The sequence below is a fragment of the Calliphora vicina genome, chromosome 4, assembly GCF_958450345.1.
Source record: "Calliphora vicina chromosome 4, idCalVici1.1, whole genome shotgun sequence".
Lineage (NCBI taxonomy): Eukaryota > Metazoa > Arthropoda > Insecta > Diptera > Calliphoridae > Calliphora > Calliphora vicina.
Window position 1 is genome coordinate 107,484,866 of NC_088783.1, and position 22,554 is coordinate 107,507,419.

General features: G+C 29.3%; 2 protein-coding genes across 9 annotated transcripts in view; one reads left to right on the forward strand and one right to left on the reverse strand.

The window, feature by feature from the left end:
• The first annotated feature begins 1,699 nt into the window (after nucleotides 1–1,699).
• gt (giant) lies at nucleotides 1,700–3,229 on the forward strand. The gene is made up of 2 exons (XM_065508815.1): nucleotides 1,700–1,827; nucleotides 1,950–3,229. The coding sequence occupies exons 1-2, from the start codon at nucleotides 1,773–1,775 to the stop codon at nucleotides 3,218–3,220; spliced, it is 1,326 nt and encodes a 441-aa protein (XP_065364887.1). The 5' UTR covers nucleotides 1,700–1,772; the 3' UTR covers nucleotides 3,221–3,229.
• Nucleotides 3,230–9,194: 5,965 nt separating this feature from the next.
• The window catches only part of LOC135959133 (homeotic protein female sterile-like), a 36,740-nt gene continuing 23,380 nt past the window's right edge, over nucleotides 9,195–22,554 (reverse strand). For all 8 annotated transcript variants that reach the window (XM_065510171.1, XM_065510169.1, XM_065510170.1 and 5 more), the window contains exons 9-13: nucleotides 15,374–15,429; nucleotides 12,657–13,047; nucleotides 10,409–12,401; nucleotides 10,157–10,331; nucleotides 9,195–10,013 (exon numbers count right to left, since the gene is read on the reverse strand). In XM_065510171.1, coding sequence (XP_065366243.1) covers nucleotides 9,948–10,013; nucleotides 10,157–10,331; nucleotides 10,409–12,401; nucleotides 12,657–13,047; nucleotides 15,374–15,429 — 2,681 coding nt within the window. In that variant the 3' untranslated portion in view covers nucleotides 9,195–9,947. The remainder of the gene's footprint in view (nucleotides 10,014–10,156; nucleotides 10,332–10,408; nucleotides 12,402–12,656; nucleotides 13,048–15,373; nucleotides 15,430–22,554) is intronic.

The following is a 22,554-nucleotide window of genomic DNA, read 5'->3' on the forward strand; positions in this document are numbered from 1 at the left end:
AAAGAAAGTATTCGACAACTTTTTTTAAGCTTTTTAAAGTTTGCGCGTTATAGGGTTAATATCGTAGCCGATCGTACTGCTTCTACGTAGAAGATGGGGTTCAAAGAATAACCGTTGCACAAATTAAATATTTTTTATAGAAGGAAATCGAACAATTATCTCAAAATTTATCGAACAAATTGAGTAAATCAAATATTTCGTTTATATAAACAAAAAATCTGTTGTAATTACCAAAATATGATGAATCCATTTCAGTTCTACTCCCTGTATTATATGGTTTTCATGGAACTTTTGTTGTACTTTTTGAAGGCAAGGAATTTCTTTAAATTTGAATTAATTTAATTAAAAATTTTATGGTTTTCATGCAACTTTTGGAGGCAAGGAATTTTTGGTTGACAAAATTAAAATACAATATATTTGTTGGAAAAAAATTAAATTTCTCTAAACATCCTTCAGTTTTTCAACCTTTCCTTGAAACAAATGCACATTTTCAAATAACAATTTCGAAAAAATACCCAAAGTAGTTAAATAACTCTTTTTCTTTTGTCAAATATTATTATACAAATTTTTGGCATATTTTTTTCTACCGAACTCATTAGTCTACTGCTGCAGAAATGATGAAATTTTCTTTGACGTCTACATTCTTAAGAATTTTTGTGAAAAACACACAAGAGTCAAACCCTTTTTTACACAATCGGTAAAATTAACTTCCTTTAACTCTTTGCCAAAAATCAAAAACAATACATTTCTCAAAACCCTTTCATGCAATACCAGGAAAACGCGAAACTCTTTTTGACACACAAACAAAAAAAATCGAATGCAAATGACATATGTAAGCAAACATTTATTATTTAAAAAAATAAATGCAGCAAAAAAGTCATAAAACCATAAAAAATATGTAAAGATTTCCTAGGAAAAACAATTGTATAAAAAAGTTACCAAAAAAAACGATTTTTTTTCCTAAAACTCGGTTAATATTATGTAGGGTTAGAAAAGTAGAATATTCAACTTTAGTTTTAATATTAGATGGTAAAATTGTATGTATTCTATGATAATATTAAATAAATGTTATATGTATTTTAGTATTTAATTTCGTTTTTTTTACTCAAAACACCCTTATTTTCTGTTTTATCGGTTTTTAAATTGGAAAAATAATATTAGAAATAATCATCCTTTTGTTTCATTGAAATTGTCACACACTGTATTGTGTTTACAACAACTACCTGCTCTTTTGCTCATACTCCCTTTGTTTTTGGCAAAAGAACCGTAAAGAGTGTAGCTGTATGAGAGAGAGTTTGTGATTATTGTAAAGAGTTGTAAAGGGTGCTGCAAGCACTCACTCTCTCTTTTTCCCCTCTATACTAGCAGCAGGTAGGAAAGAGAAGGTTACATGCTAATTATTTGCTGTAAGGGTGATGAGTGCCTGTCAATGAAATTGCAACGCAGGCGTAGGTGTGTAATATTGAGAGTGTAGTTTTGTGTTGGGAAAATGCAACAGGCCTGAGTATATAAGCTGGACCAGATTGCATTTTAAAATCAGTACACACTGAACATTGTTCAATACAACATCACAGCCTAACACAACAATTTATCTCTTACAATTATTTAACAAAAAATTATCTCAAAATATTTTTTTCGCTAAAATTGTAACTGAAATTTTGTTTAACTAAATCGCCCAGGATTATTTACACCAAAAAAGTATCAATAAATATTTGGATTATTAAATTTGAATAATAAAAACTCCAAGCAAACAACAACAACAAATTATCAACATGATGATTCACGAGAAATTAATGTCCGGCCAATTCCTACTGGATTTGAAAAATGGTTAGTATTGCTCTCTTGCAACAAAAATAATAATAACAGTTGGCTTCTCTCCAACTTTTATAATCACTCTCTCTTTTTATATATTTGTGATATTAATTTTATTCTCTTTTTTCCATTTTTAGATCGCTCTGGCTTATTACAAGCTGCCGCTGTAGCCCATCACCAGCAACAACCCTTGCCTCATTTACAACCACCTTCTCCACCAATGCCTGCCTTGGATCTTTACTCAGCCTATGCCTATCAACATCAATTGCAACAACAATTGTTAAACTCTGCCATGCCACATCATATGCCTTCAGCCAATCCCATGCCTCAACCACCAGCAGCCGAAGTTCTTGATCTCTCACGTCGTGATGCTGTTGAAACAACACGCACAACTCCCTCTCCTTATCATACAAACGCCAGCTTTGGCACTGGCTCACCCGCTGTATCCCCCACTAATTTTATGGCTCAACAGCAGCAACAACAACATCAACATAATGCCGCCTCCCTTTTGCCTGCCAATCTATTGTATGCTGCCCAAGCTCAAGCCCAACAACAAGCTCAAAATATCAACAATATGAATATACCCGCTAATTTGGCCGCCTTATATCCCGGTCTCTACTATCCAGCTTCTGTTAAACAAGAACCCATGTCTACCACACCACCACCAACCTCAGTGCCCATGTCACAACCTGCTCCTGCCTTAGCCAACAATAATATCTTGCAAACTTTTGCTGCTGCTGCCGCTGCTACTTCCCTTAAACATGATGCTCCCCAGCCTCATTCTCCCCAACAAGCTCAACAATCCACCACCACCGCCACCACACCCACCAGCAGCACCAGCAACTTGGCTTCCCACGATCCCAAAAACACCCGTCCCTTCAAGGCTTTCCCCAGAGATCCTTTAGTCATTGCTGCCAACTTTGCCGCCACCGATGTCTTGCTCGACAATCCCCGTGTTGAACGTTATACTGAATACCGCAAACGAGTGCTAGAGCAAATTCGCTCTTCCAATGGTGGTTCTCGCTGTGTTACCAATCCTAAAATGCGCCGCACCAACTCCGCCAGTGGCAGCATTCATGAGGGTTCCTCCAGCAACAACAGCGAAAATGATGACCGCCATCATGAAGAGTCCAGTGATTGTGATTCCAATTCGGGCCATGACTCTCAGTTGGCTGGCAATTCACAAGACAACACCAATGCCTCCGGTGGCATAGTCAAAGATGCTGCCTACTTTGAACGCCGCCGCAAGAACAATGCTGCTGCCAAGAAGTCCCGTGATCGTCGTCGCATCAAGGAGGATGAGATTGCCATTCGTGCTGCCTATTTGGAAAGACAAAACATTGAGCTCTTGTGCCAAATTGATGCCCTTAAATCTCAATTGGCTGCCTTAACCTCAAAAATGTCTTAAGTTTATCATGCACTCTCCCACTCTCCTCCTCCTTCGTTTGCGTTGAACGCTGTTGAAGCTTATCTGTGACATAATTATATAGACAAGACTAATAATAACTAATATAGTTTATTATACATACATACCTACATATATATATATAGTAAATTTTTTAGCTGTAGATCGGTGGACTGACTAAAACATTTTAGCTTAGTGTGCTGTTGTTTGTTTAAAGAATAGTTTTATATTTTACAATATTAATTTTAAGTTTTAAGTATTATGCATAAGATTTTTATATTGAATTTTAAAAGTATTAATAAAATTAAGAAAATTTACAAAAATATATTTTATTTGTTTTTTCAATTTTTGTTTAAAGGATTTTTATCCTTAAAAATAAGTTGATTCAAAGTTGGTGGAAATGAAAATTTTTTTTCAAATTTAAATTACTACACCAAAAATATGCATACTTATAGCAATTCTGTATTTTTCAATTTTTTTATAAAGATTGAGTTTTACCTTTAAAAAAAATAGTTTTGAAAATCGGCTGACTGAGAAAATGTCGGAGTTAAGGTTGTGCGGTTCAGAAGACAAATATCGCCCAGGCCAGCCAAAAATGTTTGAAGACCAAGAATGGGAGGCATTACTCCATTAAGATTATTGTAAAACTCAATAAGAGCTTTCAAAATCATTGGGATCTACTCAAGCAGCAACATTAAAAAGCCATACGAATTGAAACGCTATAAAAGAAAATAATTTTTGCACCGCATCATTACTTGCTATGAAAAATGGATCCATTACGATAACCCGAAGAGTAAGAAATCGTACGTGAAACCCGACAAACCAGCCGAATCGACACCAAAGCCAATTATCCTAAATATTGCTAGACATGAAAGCGTAATAATCCATCATGACAACGCTCGGCCACATTATGCAATACCTGTTAAAAACTATTTAGAATGAAGTGTTTGGGAAGTTCTGCCTCACCTGCCTTATAGTCCAGACCTGCCTTATAGTCCAGACCTATCTGTGATACTCTTAACTTTGGAACAGATTATCAGATATTGGCTTGATTCGTTCTTGGCCTCAAAAGATGAGCCGTTCTTTTGGTTCGGAATCCATAATAAATTTATATTGTTCAAATGTTTCAAAAAATAGCTAAAAATTTAAAAAAAATCCGCATTTTTAAGTCATACAGCCATTAAAACAGAGTGATCGAGAAAAACTATTAGTATTTTCGTAATCTATGGACTCCAGCAAAACAGAATTGCTATATGAGAACCCCTTGTTCGTCAACTTTTGTATCACTGTGCTATTATACAAAGTCTTTACAAATTGGTAACTTTTAGAATACCGTTATTTCACTAAAACAAAGTGATCGAGAAAAACTATTAGTCTTTTCGTACTCTATGGACTACAAGCAATTCTACTTAATATATTGTTACGAAATTGTACTTGAATTCAGATATAACGATTTTAACGGCTGATTTAAAAGTAGCATAATGCTTTCAAGTAACAGTGCTGTAAAACTGTAACATATCTGTGGGCATTGTTAAATAAAAGCTTTCAGTTGATTTGATTGTAAGTTGGCAACGCTGTATTCGAGTTCGAATAATCAGTTAAAGAACATTGTAGAAAGTACACCACAGATGGCGTATGATCTAGAATATTCGAACTTTGACAGTTAAAGAGCTTTCTAGATGGTAATGCAGTGTTATAAATAGTGGCAGAGGTTGCAGTCGTTAGTGAGTTTATCAGAGACGCTATTTGAATAAACATCAACTGAGTGCCTTAAAGTGTGCTGTATTTTTCAAGTGAATTCGTGTACATTATAAAGTGTGTCTTTATTTCTGCGAGTTTATAAACGTGTATAAAAACACTGAGTATCTATTTAATTCTGTTGTTGTTGTACATTTTAAATAAATAAAGAGTTGTTACAATTTTCAAACTACTAAACGGCTTTTATTTGCAATCAAAAGTATCCGGTTTATTTAAAGGAAATAAACCAGCATTTTGAAAACGTAACAATATAAACACCTAAGAACTTCGACAGTAAAAAAATAGAATCATAATTTTGCAACGTTTTTATCGAATACCCAAAATACATTCTTAAATGCTTTTGGTTTCCTTAAACCCTTTTCGTTACATTTGCCCAACTGTTATTAAAAAAATTCAGTTTGATGATAGTGCATTTAACTTTTAAATTGAAAACTACATTTAAACAATAAGGGTCCTCATGTAAACGCTTAATTGCCTCGTAAACTGTGCAATCTGTGCATTTTTACACTCTCGCAAATGAACTGTCAAAAAATCTATGTTTGTTTGCACAACAAAGTTAAGTTTGCGCGATAATTTAGACTCGCAAACTTGAATTTATTGTGCATGTGAAAATTGTGTAACTTTGGAACAGAATGATTGGATTGAATGGCATTGTTTGTGAAAACATTTCCCAACAGCTAGAATATAAACAAAATCTTCCAATATATGTATACCATAGTTTGTTTCAAGATTTAACTTTCATTCGACAATTTTAGAATTAAAATTTATACATTTTGAAAAAAAATTATTAATATATAAATTTTCTGTATAAAATTGCACAAAATTGAAAAGGTGGGTTCATGAAATACGTCGCGCAAACTTGCACATTTGCACAAATGCGAAACTTAAGCGTTTAAATGAGTACCCTTAATATATATTTATCATTCCAAAGGTCATAGTTTCATTGATTTATATCTGAGCATGATTTTGTTAAGCATTTGATTAAATTATTATTATATTTCATATTTAAATTCTCAATTTCCTTTGGGATTTTCCCAATTTCAATTTTAATTCTCAATTGAATTGTATTTTTTTCATTTTCATATTGAAATTCTTAATTTTAATTGCCATTTTATCAATATTAAATCGAGATTCTCAATTTTATTTGGAATTTTCTCAATTTCACATTGAAATTATAAATTTCAATTGGAATTTTCTTGACTTCAATTTGAAATTCTCTAATTTCAATTGTAAATGGTGTAGTAAGGAGGAAATCAAAGGAGTTTTAACTTGTTTTGAAACAAGTGTCGCCATCTATATGTGGATAATATTGTATAATCCAATGCTATTTGGTAGATGTCCATTCTAAGTTATGTGAATTTACTAACAGCTATGTTATTGACGTTATAACTCAATGAATTGTTAATTTATATTCGATAGCATACTTTAAGGGTGCATAATTACAATGCTGCTTTGGTAAATGTCCCCGCTATAAAATATTTTTTCTTTAGTTTCGTAATATTACTAACCGCAGATGGCGCCTTAATCGTAACGTTATTTACGTTATATAATATCAATAACATACTTTAGGGATGGAGAATGGTATTATGAGCAGTATTGCCACTTGTAATTACACAAATCGTAATTTTAGCATGTGTAAATTTCTGATTACCGATATAATCAATTTTAAATTGAGAAAATTCTAAACAAAATTTAGAAACACTTACAAATTACTTTAAAACAATCATTAAGTTCCACATAAAATATATAATTTACTATGTAGAAAAAGTATATACAACCTGCTGCAATTCATTTATTTTGGCCTAGTTCATATGCAACCAATTTTGATGAATTCAGAAGATAAATGTTAATAAAATTGACAATTATATCAGATCTGAAATAATTGTAGTCTTAATAGACGATACCAATTTTAATTTATTTTATTTGGAACCCAAACAGTGCTTTTTATAACATCCTGAACCCACCCTGCACCTGATAGGTGCAATTGGTACCGCTGGCATTATTCAAATTTAAAGGTTTTTTAACTGTCGAAAGCGCAATCGAATATTTTATATTATTTTATTTATGTTTCATATAAAATCAAAATTTCTGAATTGCATTTAAATTTTTCTTAATTTCAATTGGAGTTTTTCCCAATTTCAGAATTAAATTCTCAATTTCATTTGGAATTTTTTATTTTCATATTGAAACTCTTAATTTTCTCAATTTTAAATCGACATTATCAATTTTATTTGCAAAATTTTGCAATTTCACATTGAAATTCTAAATTTCAATTGCAATTTTATTTAATTTAGAATCTCAATTTAAATTCTCAATATCATTTTTAATTTTCTCAATATATAATTTTAATTCTCATTTTCATTTTCTAAATATGTATCATGTTCTCAATTTCAATTGTAAATAGTGTAGTATGAAAATGAAAGGATTTTAAATTGGTCTTGAAACATGTGTCGCCATCTATATGTGAATAATTTACTAACAACTAAGTAATTTACGTTATAACTTAATAACTCCTTCGTTTAAAATCGATAGCATACTTTAGGGATGCATAATTACAATGCTGGTTTGGTAAATGTCTCCGCTATAAAACATTTTCCCGTTTTCGTAATTTTACTAGCAGCAGATGGCGCCATAATCGCTATGTTATTTATGTTATAATAAAACCAATAATAGCATACTCTAGGGCTGGAGAATGGTATTATGAGCAGTGTTGCCACTTCATTTGTAATTACACAAATGTGTGCTAAATTATGAATAAAAAATTCCGCGGGAGTTTCTTCCCATTGAATTTGAAAAATAAGAAAAGGGAAAAACTCCCGCGGAATTTTTATTCATAATTGGGCTGTATAATCCGAAAAAATTTCCTTTCCAATCGAATTAGGTAATTTCTGATTGCCCCTACTTAAACAGAAATTCGGCCCCAGAATTTCAAATTAAACCATGTAACGTAAAATCAAGTCCAGTACTAAAGATACTGTAAGTTCGATTTTTTCCATAAATCTCGCTTAAGTAAAACAACTAGAATTTGTAATGCATAAAATTGCGTAAAATTTTGTTTATGTGGATGTTGGTTTATACAAATTCGAACGATTTTCTTTTCGAATTACAACCCTTCTGGATTTTAATTTAAACCCATTGTTTTGAATGTCTAAAATATTTGTATTAAAAAATAATTGTTTTTGTTTGTAATTTTAATTCAAATTTTATATATTTTTTGTGGTTCTTGTTGTGTTTCTTGTTTTTGTTGTTTGCTATAATTATGGATGGTTATAGATAGATAAGTTTCAGTTTATTTTATTTTTATTTATTGATTTTTTTATTTTTCTTTTTTATTACAACATGACTTTTCATTCAACTATGGGAAGGTTTTCTTTTTTTTCTTACATTCTTTTATTTTAAATTTTATCAAGAGAAAAAACTTTAAGATTGAGTGTTTTTTTTACTTTTTTCTTGGTTTGTTTTCACGTTTACACTTTGCTCTAAAATATTTATTATTAAATCTTTAAGTTTTGTTTGTTTTATTTTTTTGTTTATAATTTTATTGGTGTTTTTTTTATTTTATTTTTTATTTATTGTTGTATTTAGTTTATAATTAAAAAAAAGAAAAACATTTTAATTGTTTATACTACATTTTTTGTTGTTGTTGGTTGTTGTGGGTTTTTTCACATAAGAAACATTAACATATTGATTTATATTTAAATGAAATTTGTTTACCGATGCAAAACTAATAATAGTAATAATATTAATAATAATAATAATGATAAAAATAAAAAATAACATTAATTAAAAAAAATAAAGAAAAACGAGCTTATTTACTTCATGAGTAAATTGTGTTTAATAATAGTTATGTTTATAGATAATATTTATATGTATATGTATGGGTTTTGTTGTTTTTTTTTTTTTGTTTTTTTCTTTAAATATATATATATTTATATGATAGTTATATAAGTATATAATATTATTGTAGTAAGAAGTAGTTAGATATATTTATGTTATCAATTTTTAATGTTGATTTTTTTTCTTTTAATAATAATAATTACAAGAGTTTTTTTGTTGGTTTTGTTGTTATATTTTTAATTTTATAATAATAATATTACAATAAAAGTAGTTTTCTACTAAAACATGTTTGTTTTATTCTTTTTTTTAATGATGTTTTATTTGTTTTATTAAAAAAAAAATAAACAATACTTCATTTAATATAAAAAAAAGTATAAGAAAATTATATTAAAAATTGTATTTTATTAAACTTAGAAAAGAGAATTAATAGTAATAATAAGAAAGGAAATTATGCCATTTAAAATTAAAATTATAATAATGTATGTGTGTATGTGTTTTTTAAATATTGTTCATCTTTAAAATGATTTTACAATTAAATAACGATTATTAATAATAAAAATTATTATTATTAATTAATTAAAGAAAAAAAGAACTAAAAAGTCTGGATTTTAGAGAATTTCTTACTCCCTGTGTTTGCTTCTCTTGGATTCTGTTCTGTTTGGAAACTGAAATTTATATTTTTCGTTGAACTAATTTTGTAGTATTTTTTAAATTTTGTTCTAAAATGTCTCTCTTGTCGCCTGTGTTTTCAATTTTGGTTGCTTAAATTTAATTTAATTTAGTGTTGATTGTTTTTTCACTGTTACGCCCACTATATTTTTAGTTTTAGCGTTATTTTCTTAAATAATAATGGTTTCATTTAATTTAAATTTATTATTTTATTTATAAATAGTTTACTTTGTGTAAATTTTCCTTAAATTGTTACTTGGTTTTTGTTTTGTTTTCATTCTTTTCGTCTATTATTTATAAACTTAGTACAATTAGATGTTGTTTTTTATTATTAGTTGTGTGTGTTTTTTTTATAAATTAAGTTTAAGTTCCATATTAATAATATTTTTTATATATAGTTTTATGTTTAAAAAATGACAAGAGATATTTCAACAGTTTTTCCATATGAAAGTTATTTAGCCATATATTAAAGCGATTCTTCAAAGGCTGCCATTAAATCACTTTGCATGTTCATATCGATTTGTCCAGCTCTCTGTAAAGGTAAAGGATAAAAAATAAGTTAAAAAATTAATAAAATATTAAGATGTTCATAAGAAATTCTAAATGAAATTCTAATATGATAAATTGTAATATGTATATAGAAATGTTAGGTGGAATGTTGATGAAAGCACTTACCGCCTCTCGTCTTCTACGTTCTTGTTCCATGCGTCGCAATTCCGCGCGTTTAGCAGCAGCCCGGTCTTGTGGTGATTGTTGTGCAGCGCCAGCTGGTGAACCACTGCCCTGGGGTGAAGCTTTTAAATCATCAACCACTCGCGACAAGGAGGGTTGTATGTCATGTACGCTTTTTCTGCAAATAAATAAAACAAAACAATTAAATTACTATTTTTAAACTACTATTTTTCTGGCATTGTTTTTATAACTTACCTCCCACTTTCCATAACATCCATTATGGAGGCTGCCAAATGGGCAGTACTGCTACTGCCACCATGAGCATGTGGTGGTTGTACACCAGCTGCTGCTGCGGCCACCGACTGATGATGCGTTGCACTGAGCGCTGAGGCTAAACTGTTACCGCCGGTACTGCCGTTGCCATTGCCACCGCTGCTGCTCGAATTCGAGCCGCCACCCACGACCAAATGTGAGGATTTGGAGTGATGTTGCTTGCGCTGTTGTTCTTTTTCGGCCGCTTCTTTTTGGCGTTTTTGTTCCTTTTCTTTTTCGGCGGCCTCCAGCTGCTTTTGGCGATCGGCCTTTTCTTTGGCTTTATTACGGAATTGCTGGAATGAGTCCATGGCAGGTTTGGTTTTGTTCGAAGTGGGTGTGTTTTGTGGTGAACCCGCCGATGCGAGTATGGACCACGAACTGGGATTTTTTACATTTTGTTCGTGTGTTTTGAATGCTTGTGCAAAATTGGCTTGATTACCGCCGCCGGCAGCCATGCCTGCCGATGGTATTTTCAAATCGGAGGGCGACTGTTGTGGCGGTGGCACCCCCACCCCAGATGCCTGTTGCTGTTGTGACTGTTGCGGTCTCTTGTCAGGCGGACTAGGCATCATGGATTCTATGGGTTTGGGCGTAATAAGCAGTTTATTGCTAGATTGCTGCGCTTGATCTAAATGACCAAGCACACTATTGGTATTTGTATCTTTCTTACCGCCTACACTGGAGGGGCCACCGGGCGTGGGACCCAGTGATAAATTTCCGGGTAAACCAGCTGCACCGCTACTCATCATCATGGCCAGCAAATGATTATCATTGCGTCCAGGCAGCTGATCAAATATCGAGGAACCTGCCGCTCCAGCGCCGTGTGGCAGACCTAGACCCAAGCCCAAACTATCTAAAGCATTGGAAGCGGCTACATCGGCCATATTGTAGCCATTATTGTGCGCATGCTGATGTTGCACTGCTTGTTGGAACTGTTGTTGCATCATGGAATTAAGGCCCTCCATTAAGCCAAACTGCATTAGGGGGAAGTGATTGCCATTCATTCCGGGAACATTATCGGCGGCAGCTGCACCCTTCGACAACAATTCATTCATAAATTCTACATGATGTTGATTGTTGGCGGCGCTGTGCGGATGATTTGATTGTGTTTGTTGGCTGCTTTCGAATATCTGCTGTTGTTGCTGTTGCGTGGTTTGCTGTTGCATTAAATGGGCAGCATTAATACCAGCAGCAGCCATTAGGAAAGTATCAGCAGCGCTTTTACTGGTTGGTGGCGGAGCCAACAGAGACGGCTGTTCCAATGAAGCAAGCGACTGTTCAACAGGGTCATCAAATTGTGGAATTTGTTTAAGTCCAGCAGCCAAAGAGACTGTGGTCGTCACCTGAGATGTGGCTGCTGCCCCACCAATACTAGCGGGCGTATCAGCCACATCGGCAGGCAGTTTGTGTAAATTACTAGCGATGCGTATGCCACCGCCGCCGCCACCACTACTAACATTTGTGCTGTTGCTGCTGCTGCTCGTGCTTGTTGTCGTAGCACTGGCTCCACCAGCGGTACTAGCCACGGTTGAGACAGCAACACCACTACTATTTCCACCTCCACCGATACCTACACCACCTCCGCCACTACTCAAGGCAGTGGTGAGGGCTGTAGCAGCGGCGGTTGCATTCACACCGACAGCAGAATTTGGTGGCATTGTCAAGTCACTTGGTCCATTAGTGCTGTCACCAGTACTAGCTCCACCAACAACACCACCACCGACTCCAATCACAGAACTTGCTGCACTACTAAACGGTGTTAGTGTAGTGCCACTGGCTGTTGCTGCGATTGGAACGGTTGGTGTTGCTACTGAAGTAGGCGTTGCTGAAGGTGTTTTATTTGGATTGTTGATGTTGTTATTATTATTTAAAGCTGCTGCTGCATCTAAAGTATTGCTATTATTAGCTGCAGACGTAGGTGTTACAACTCTTACTATTTGTTGTTTTTAACAGCCACAAAACAATTGACAGATCATTTAAACAGGGGACAGGGAATGCGGGGAAATTTAATGAAAAAAAATGAAATTAAAACAGAAAATAAAATTTGATTAGTCACTAGTAGAGTTTATGAAAGAAGAATAACTAAAAATAAGTACTGTTTGTTTTCTGAGGGAAGTTTAAAAAAATACTTTTTTTTTTTTTTGTATATTAAAGATGATTTTTGTTTTGTTTTTTTCATTCAACTTACACATTTCAGTTACTTGTTGCAATGATCTTGATTGGCTTCTTGATTGTGATCTTACTGCTGCTGCTGCCGTTAGAGGTTCATTTGTTATATTAGTGGTATTGGTATTTGTATTATTGCCACCAAGTATTCCTAGTAAATCACTTGATGGCTGACTATTTACACCTGCTAGCTGTTGCTGCTGTTGTTGAGAGGTTAATGTCGGTGGTATTGTTGTTGCTGCTGCTACTGCTGCCGCAGCTCCTTGCGCAGCAGCAGTCAGATTTAGTGATGGTACAGTATTTACTGTTGATGCCGCTGTTGTTGTTGCTGCAGCTGATGATGCAGTTGTTGTTGTTGCTGCCATACCACCACCACCAGTTAAACTTGTGGGCGTTGTTATTAAATTATTTACCTATAAAAATGTTGTACATGATATTATGAGACATTTCAATGCGAGTTTATGAAAGGGATTTACATACAATACTAAATGAGAAAGTGCACACATACAATCTCAAAATACTTAACGAAACATAGATAATTTGAGAATAATTTATTTTTTAAAATTCATGATTTTAAAATCTTGTTTTATTAGAAAGTATTACAAAAAAAATAGGTTTCAAAGTCGAAATTCTCAAATATTGAGAATTTGAACGTCCTCAAGGGATCTGTTGAACATTCTAAAAATAATTCCTTTAAAAAAATTAAGAGATACAAATATAAGCATTGGAAAATTCTCCATAACATAATATACATTATGCTAAAAGAAAAATTAATCGATGCAGGAAACATATAATATATACAGGCCCGTCACAGAATTCCATTCCGATCGAAAGTGGAAATAAAAAAGTAAAAAGAAAATTTCTTTCGGAATGAAACCACTTTTAGTTTTCAAAGCTCAATTGATATATTAAATAAGTTACACGGAATCTGAAGAACCTAAAACGAAATCGATCGGAATAAAAACTACGGAATTGAAACCATTCCGAACAAAATGTTTGATAGGCCTGATAATATCATAATTTAATGTAATTTTACATACTGGGAAAACTACAAAGGTTGATCCGTGAAGTTAACATAAAATATCACTATGCCACATTAAAGTTGATCAGATTAGCTTATTCAAATGATTGATATCGTAGTAATAAGACCGATGTATAAATATAATTATCCTTGGCATCGGTCAATTCAATAAATCCAAATAATAAACTGAAAATCTTTTCTAACAGAAATTCAATTTAAGTATGTAACATCTGAGAAAAAAAACAAGAGTTTTCATTTCAACGTTGCCATTCAAATTGGGAACAGAATGTCAGATAACTTATTACTAATATTAATAAAATAAAAACAACTTATTCAACCCTATCGCGAATCAATATTTCACATGAAATATGTTTCCTTTTCCCATTTCTAGTTCATCAACTTTGTTCACGTGAAAAAATTACCCATCTTGTGAAAACTCTGGATAACCGTTATTTACGGTCCCTGGTTTTTTTTTATACCACTGTGCGTTGCGTTTTTTCTGTTCGATACTGTACTTTATCACCAGGGTTTCCAAACAGGAACATTTTACTTAGAATATTTGTTTAGAAATTCCAGAGAAAAGTAAGAAGTATTCTTTATAAAGATACAAAACAGATTCGTTGTAATTTTTTTCTATACTAGCAACAGAAAATCAGTTGATATAAATGATAGAATGGAAACTTTTTTCAGTTTTCAAAAAAACTTTACCAAAAACCTTTTAGTTAATTTATTTGTTAAAGTTTCCATTCTATTGTCAACCACTGAAAATAACCGATTTTTTGTCACCCCAACTAAATTTTTTCTAAATTATTTTAATAACAATAAATTCGTTTATTATAACCACAACAATTACTTTCTTTGTTTGACAAAGACACAAAAGTTTTTATTTAAAACAGGAAAATTAACATTTCTATTCAAATTGTAATTTTAAGTTCTTAAAGAAATGATTACGATCATTAACAATTATTGCCTGTTTCACGATGGCGAAAGAAAAATGATTCATTCGAACAAATTTGTATGAAAACTATTCGAAAGAATTTTAAAAACTGAGTGTTTTGCATACAAATTTTTTCGACTGATTTTTCCTTCGACATCGTGGAACAAACTTCATTCTTTCGAAACGAATTTATTTGGACCTCTTAAATCTTTGATTAACATTCAAACTTTTCGCGATTGGAGTACACGTTTTACGCAGTCGAAATTACCGGAGTACACGTTTTACGCAGTCGAAATTACCGTAGTCGAACACTATCGAATATATATTCGAATGTGAGAGTTTTTTTTTTAGTTTCGGGATTCTCTTATACGATATAGAATAAAATGTATAGAAAATTTTAAAGATTGTGCTCGATAACGAACGAGTTTTTACCCAAACGCTAATAAGCGTCCGAAATTTATTTCAATTACGAGTGCGAGATTTTGTCCCCAGGTTGTATTTTATCTTACATCGAATATTAAAGAATTCCAGGGATGTGCTTTATTACAAAGAAAGCTAATTGTAAAAAAAGAATATCTTCCCTAAGAATAATTAGTACTGAGATAATATGGAATTTTCACAAACCATATTTTGATCGGTTGTATAGATGTCATAAAATCACACACATTTTGTTAATGTATAAAACATAAATCTTTAGAAAACACACAATCATCTTTTGATAAAATTTCAAATAACTGTTTTTACAAATAATAATAAATGTTAACGATATTTTACTACTCACATTGCTACCATTTGAGTCGCGGGTTTTTTTCTTTTTCGGTGGACCCTCAGCATCGCCTGAAAAAAGATTTTAAGAAAAAAAAAATAGAGAAAAAAAAGGTAATTAATAATTAATGTATAACAAATTTATATATATAATAAACTTAAAAACAAAATACCTGCAAGTAGTTCGTTGATATTTTTAAAAAAGTGAACAAAAAATTGTAAAGTGAAGTCACGGTTGGGCTAAACCTGAAAAAAAGAAAATCGCAAGCAATTGTGTAAAGAATAACCCCCCAAATATAACTTTTTTTCTAACAAAAAACGTAGCAAGTGGATAATAGAGAGCAGCTTTTTTTCTTTTTGTAATTGAAAACACGTTTATTTTTTGTATTGATTTCTTTTTTTTTGTTGTTTTTACTTTAATTATTAATAATAATTAAACTTAAATTTATAATTTATTTAGTATTTAATATTAAACTTATGGTTTCATTGTGGTTTATTTTATTTTTTTACTTATAATTCTTTTTCAGAATTCCACCATAAATATTGTATATGAGTAAGTGTTTGTTTTTTATTTTTAATTTCATATTTATTTTTAAATGTTTGATGACGTACGTACTTTGTAATGTATGATTTGCTTTTTTATTTGTTTTTGTTTTTTTTTGAGGTTAATTATTTTTATTTAATATTTTTTATGTATAATATTATTTTCTTTTTATTTTATTATTTATATATTTTAATATTTAGTTGCATTTTAAGAACAAAAATTTAATATAAAATTAAAAAATACTTATGAAAACTATAAATAGAACTTGTTTTATTTTCTGTTGAAAATGTTTTTGTTTTTCTATAATGCTAAACAACAATTAAAATTATGAAAAATTAATTAAATAAAAAACCTATTTGAAAAATATAGTTAGGTATGTATGTATAAAAAAATTATTAAATTAATTTAAATGTAATGCTTTTTTTAATGTTGTTTGCTTGCTTGCTTTTTAGAAGAATCATGTTTTACAAGTTAGTTTTGTTTGTTTGTGGTAAATAACACTTAAAAATAAAATTTATTTTTGAAAAAATAATAAAGTTGTAAAATTACAAACTTTTGTAGAGTATAAATATGCAGTAGAGAAAGTGTATGAAAGAAAATATTTGCAGAGTTTGGTTAAGAAAAGCAATCGCTACTAATTCGTGGCTTAATGAATGGCACTAAAATAATTTAGGTTTAAATATTGCAATAGGTTTCGTTACTAAAATAATTTTGAATAGACAAAATGTTTTGGATTTACAACTCACGATATAGAAACAATTACATTCTTCATTTATACAGAAATGTTTGAAATTTGATTAAATTTCAAAAATTGAATCTTAATGTCCTTCATAGTATTTGTTACCGCATTGGCAGTCCTCTTTTGCAACATTTTGAATCATTTCAGTATAGAAGATAGTATTCGCTCTTGAGAACAGGTTTCAATTAAAGAGTTAATCATAAAACTGCTTTTCAGCAAGACCAATTCAAATGCATTCATTTTAATAGGCACTTTATTTTTTAAAACTTCAGATTTAAATCCCTCCTTCTTCCTTAAAACTTGTTATGTTGCTTTTAGTTTAATAAAGCGTTGAAGTAATAAATAATATAAACCTCAAACTTTCGATCTTCATTGTGTTCATTGGGTACTTTTTGGACAATTTACAAATTGTAACGTAAAAATTAACAATTTTTAAAATAACTCACGAACTTGAATGTAAAATCCATACAAATTCTAAGAATTTAATATCTTTACAGGATTTATTTCACATTTCAATGTAAAATTCATGTAAATTCAAATTTTTTAAAATTCAAATCATATTTCTTGTTGGGAAAATCAATGTGTAAATCATACAATTCAATCATTTTAATTTATTGACAAAAGATATTTTTTCATTAAAATAAAAACATTAACAACTTCAAATCAAATTATTTATGTAGTATAAGAACATCAACTATTTAAACCCCTGGTGGTCCACAGAATAATTCGCTATGATTGAATATTGCTCAATGTAATTGATTCAAATTCAATGATGTTATTCCGGGGGTAACTGTGTCATTTAATTTGAAAGATAAACAATGTATAATTTATGAAAATTAGGGCATAATTTGATTCTAAGGAAACATTTTTCGAATTGTTTTGTATAATTTATACAAATTCGAATATTTTCAAATCGAACTAACCTTTAGGTGGATTTCGGAAGATATAATTTTCATATAACGTATAATTTATACAAATGCAAAGTTTTCTAAGCCTCCCATTTGATACTGTTGTAAATTTTTCTTTTCAAAACAATTTTTCGCTTAAATAAACTATAATCAAGAGCCTAGCAGCGTAATTCGATTCAAAATATATTCAAATTATCCAGCAAAATCCCAAAAATTCAAAACTGTCGCTTAAATAAACTATAACCAGGAGCCTTGCAGCGTAATTCTATTCGAAAAATACTCATATTGTAAGCAATAAAGCAGTGACTACTTCTTTTGTTACTAAAATTTTTTCATTTTATAAAAATTTTAGCCCCAAATATTTTCTCAAGAATGTGTTCTAGAACAAGTTGTTAAAACAAAATAAATTTTTTAAGAAATATCGTGAGATGTAATTCGATTCGAAAACTAAAATGTACGAGTACAAATTTTGTAACTCAATTCGTATGGAAATTTGTTTAAAAAGTACGAACACATTTTTCTAACTTTTAAAAATTGAACAACCTTTTTTTAAAATTTAACTCTGTATTTCAAAGATTTCATATCTTAGAAAAGTGGAAAAATACAACACAACTGAGGATTAAAAAATAAGTTTTAAAATTTTTATATGGCAGGAGTGAGTCTTCCTCCCATGAGACATTTCTAACTGAGCTCAATGAGCTAATTGATATTTTTTTCTCTACTGCATGTTACATTTAACATAGTCACGCCAATATAATATAACAAAGTAAAAGTTATGTAAAGAAAATTATATTTTATCGAACTTAATTGATTGTTTTTCTTTTTGTTTCATATTAAAAGAAAAGTACTTTTTAATGACTTCTCTTAATTTGCATATTTGTTTACTATTTTAATTTATTTTATTTAGAAGTGTGGTTTGTATAATTTTCCGTTTTACATAATCTTTTACTGTTAACTAATTTTAATTATTTTTATATATATAATTTCCCTTAAATTGTTTTTCATTTTCATTTTCACTTTAATGAAAAATGTAATTAGCTAAGTTTCTTTTTAATAATATTGTAAAGAATTTGTTTTCCATAGAAATGACTGATTTCTTTTTTATAAAACTATTTTGCTGTAATGGTTATGAATGATTTAATTTATAAATTTTTTTTAACTACACCAATAGAAAAATGAATGGAGTTGGTTGGTTGGTTTGTTGTGAAAGTCTACCAGTAAATGAAATGATTAGTTTTTTGTATAAATTGGTCAAATTAGTTTTCTTTTCAATTTTCTATTAATATTTCGAGCAAAAGGACGAGGCTTTTCTGTTTTAATTGTTGTTTAACGAATAAGCTACAACATATAGTAATGTGTGTGTGGTTTTTTTTAAGATTTTTTTTAATACAAACTTTTATTTTTTTATGATTTTTTCTTTACTTTTTTTGTATAATTTATTATATAATTATTTAAAAATCATTTAAGCTGCAAAAATAAAAAAAAAAATCATCAATAATTATAAAAATACAAAAAAATAGTACGCTTAATTTTACATAAAACAATTATCATTTTTTTTTGTGGGGAATTTTTTATAAATTAATTTTAATATTTTTTTTTTATTTTTTTAATTTTTCTTTTAATGTATTTATATATAATTTACAATTTCAAAATTGTACGTTGAAATAAAGTTTTGATCCAGTTCATTTGTCAAAAAAAAAATATGTTTTTTTTTATTTTTTTATTAATTGAAAAAAAAACGTGCAAACAATGTGTAAAGGGGAAAGCCGACAGCCGAAAAATAAATCAAACGCGTTTTTAAACAAAATTACTGAAAAACTTTTACAGTTTTATAGCTTTGCTCTGGGTTATAGTTTCTTTTGTTTTCGTTTTTTAAATATTTTTTTTACTTATATTGTGTCTTAAGCTAAAAAAACAAATATATATACATATTACATTTTTTTATCAGTTTTATATTGTTAAATTTATTGAATTTTTGTTTTCTTTAAATATAAATTAGTTTTTTCTTTAATAAATTTCAAAAAAGTCAAAAAATACCATAAAAACAAAGATTTTTATTTAAACGTGGTTAAGTAATTGTAACAGAAATTAATAAAACCGCCTGGAATTTTTAAGGAAAATTTAAAAAAAAAATTAATTAATTAAAGTGTGTGTACGCTTGTTTTCAATATTATTTGAAAAAAAAATCTAAAAAACTTTTTCGAGAAATTAGAAAATGCAATTTGTTTATGGAATATGTATATTTGATTTTGAAAAAGAATATATACCCCAGGGGAGACGGAGAAGCGTAATTCGATTGTTAAAAACTTTTAAAAGGAATTATAAAATTTAAATTTTCTATAAAAGACATATTCGATTTAATAACGCCTAAGGGTTATGGGTTTTGATTTGATTCGAAAAGTATAATTTGAATACCACTAGGGGTTTCTGAGTGATTTCATTCTAGGTTTGTATAATTTCAAAATGTCTCCTTTCGATAATTTGATTTCAAATTGGTCAGTATGTCGCCTTAGATTTCCTGAGCGATATTTTGCTCGTTTCTTTTTGACTTTTTCGAAAAATTAGAAATTCTAATTTGTTAATGGGGAGAAAGAGATGTGTAATTGATTCAAAATAACTTGTATAATGAATTAGAATTAGTATTAAGCGAATGTATTTGAAGGATAAAGAGACAGCATTTGGCAAAGAGAAAAACATTTGAAAATTTAGTTTTAATTGCTCCAATAAAGAATTTAAAATTATGTAGGTCTCTTTTTGCGCCAGATATAGTCCTCCCCCCTCAGCTCAAAAATATTTTGTGGAATTACTCCTAACTTGACTCAAAGATTAAAATTTTCTATTTGTATGCCTTTCCATGGCAAAGTAAAAATATTCACATTACAATATAATCTGCAATAAACCCCCAAATTTATTTTACTCAACTCAAGGTTTTCTACTTTCAAATCAAATTTTACACATTCAACTTTATCAACCTCTGTTAAACTAAATTTACACACACTTTTTTCAACTGTATTACGAAACAAAAAATTTATAACAATTTGCGCATTTTAACGAGTTTATTTTTTGTATTTATTATCATGTCTTTTTGTTAAATTATTTTTCTTAATAATGTTTAAACTTTACACACTTTTTACACATTGTCTGCAAGTGTACTAATAAAAAATCATTTTTTTTATATCTTAAACAAACAAACAAATTTATTTAAATTAAATTGTAAAAATATTTTACAATTTTGAATTTGTAAATATGAAATTTTCAGTTTAACAAAAAAAAAACAAATAACTAAACGCGTACCTTAACTTTATTTTTTGTATTTCTTTTTTTATAAAAAAAATTAACATTTATTAAAACACTTTGTTGATAATGAATTGGATTGTGTTTTGTAGCCACGTTTTTTGTTTACTTCGCTGTTTATTATTATATTTTTTTGTATTATAGTTTTTATAGATTGTTTTGTACTATTTATTAACAAAAAAAAGAAATATTTTAAAATATGTTTCTTCTTTTTTTTTGAGAGAGAGAATTTGAGAAGATTTTTTTAAACGTTATATTTTTGAATTTTATTTATAAGTTTTGATGAAGGGTTTTATTTAAAAAAAAATATTATTAAAGACAATTTAATAAAAAATTTTGGTCACAAGAAGTTTTGTAAGTTAAAGTTTTTTAAAAGTATAAAACATGTGAATGGAAATTTGTACATAAATAAAATGTTTCCGTAGTCTTGCTATTTTATATGAAAATCGAGTTATGCAGTAGCAACTTCCACCATCCTGCCACCAGATCTTTTGATCTTTGACATGCGTCTTATGATCTTTTATAAAGTCTAACTAAATTTAGCTTGAAACGAATTCCAATAATATAACTAATGACTTTTTAAAAGGTCTAAAGTTTATTTCATCAAAACAGGGAGGCTATTGCGTTCTTCGATTCGATTATTAGAAATTGAAACATTTTTTTAGCTTGAAACAGTGATTAAATAAGTCATGAATGAATACTGCTAATATCGATGTGAAAGGTAAATTTCTCAAATTGCTGAATTATTTATGATAAAAATCTCAAACAGTTTTTAATCTTGCCACCTGGGGGCTACTTTGTTATTCGTATTATACGATATAAAAGAAGACATTTTTTAATTAAAATGTACAATGTATACAAATTTCATCTTCATCCACATCTCATCTAGTCATTGTTTTAAAAAATGCTTAATAATTTAAAGAATTTTAATAAATTTTAATAATAGATAAAAACAAGATTTTTTTTTAAGAAATTTCTTCTCTTTACTTATAAATTAGATTCAAAATAAGCGTTTAAATGTTCCCCTTTTTATGTTTCATGTAACACTTAACGTAGATGTTAGAGAAAATACACCTCCAAATAAAACTTTGAAAGTATTGTTTTTAATTTTATTTTAATTTTCAATTCGATTTTATTAACTTTTAATCATTATTATGAAGTTATATATTTTTGTTGTTTATTTGTTTATATTTGTTTTTTAAGTTATCAAAACGTAGCTTTCTTTCTTTTTTTGCTCTGTGTTGGTTGGAGTTAAGGTTTTCTTTGCTATATAAATATATATTATTATAATTTATTTTTAGTTTAAATAAACGTGTTGATTCAATTTCTTTATTGTTTTTAGCTGCTCTATATATAAAATATAGTTTCTTTTTTTATATTATAGTTAAAAATGGAATGATTGGCTGCCCCCAATACACAATTGCTTCACGATTTTCTTTTTTTTTAGATTTTTGTAACTCACATTGGTATTTTTTTATTTCAGTGTTTTTTTTTCAAAAAAAACTTAATTTTTTGTTTTAAAATAAAAAATTTTGTTTGTTGTTATTGTTGTGGTGGTTTTTCAACTACTTGAGAAACACAAGTTAAAACTTAAAAATGTAGTTTAATACAAAAAAAAAAATCTATGTATATAAAGTAATGATTCAAGCATTAATACAGAGTAAAAGGAGAATTATTAAACTGTTATTATATATCTATATGAACTACTTTGT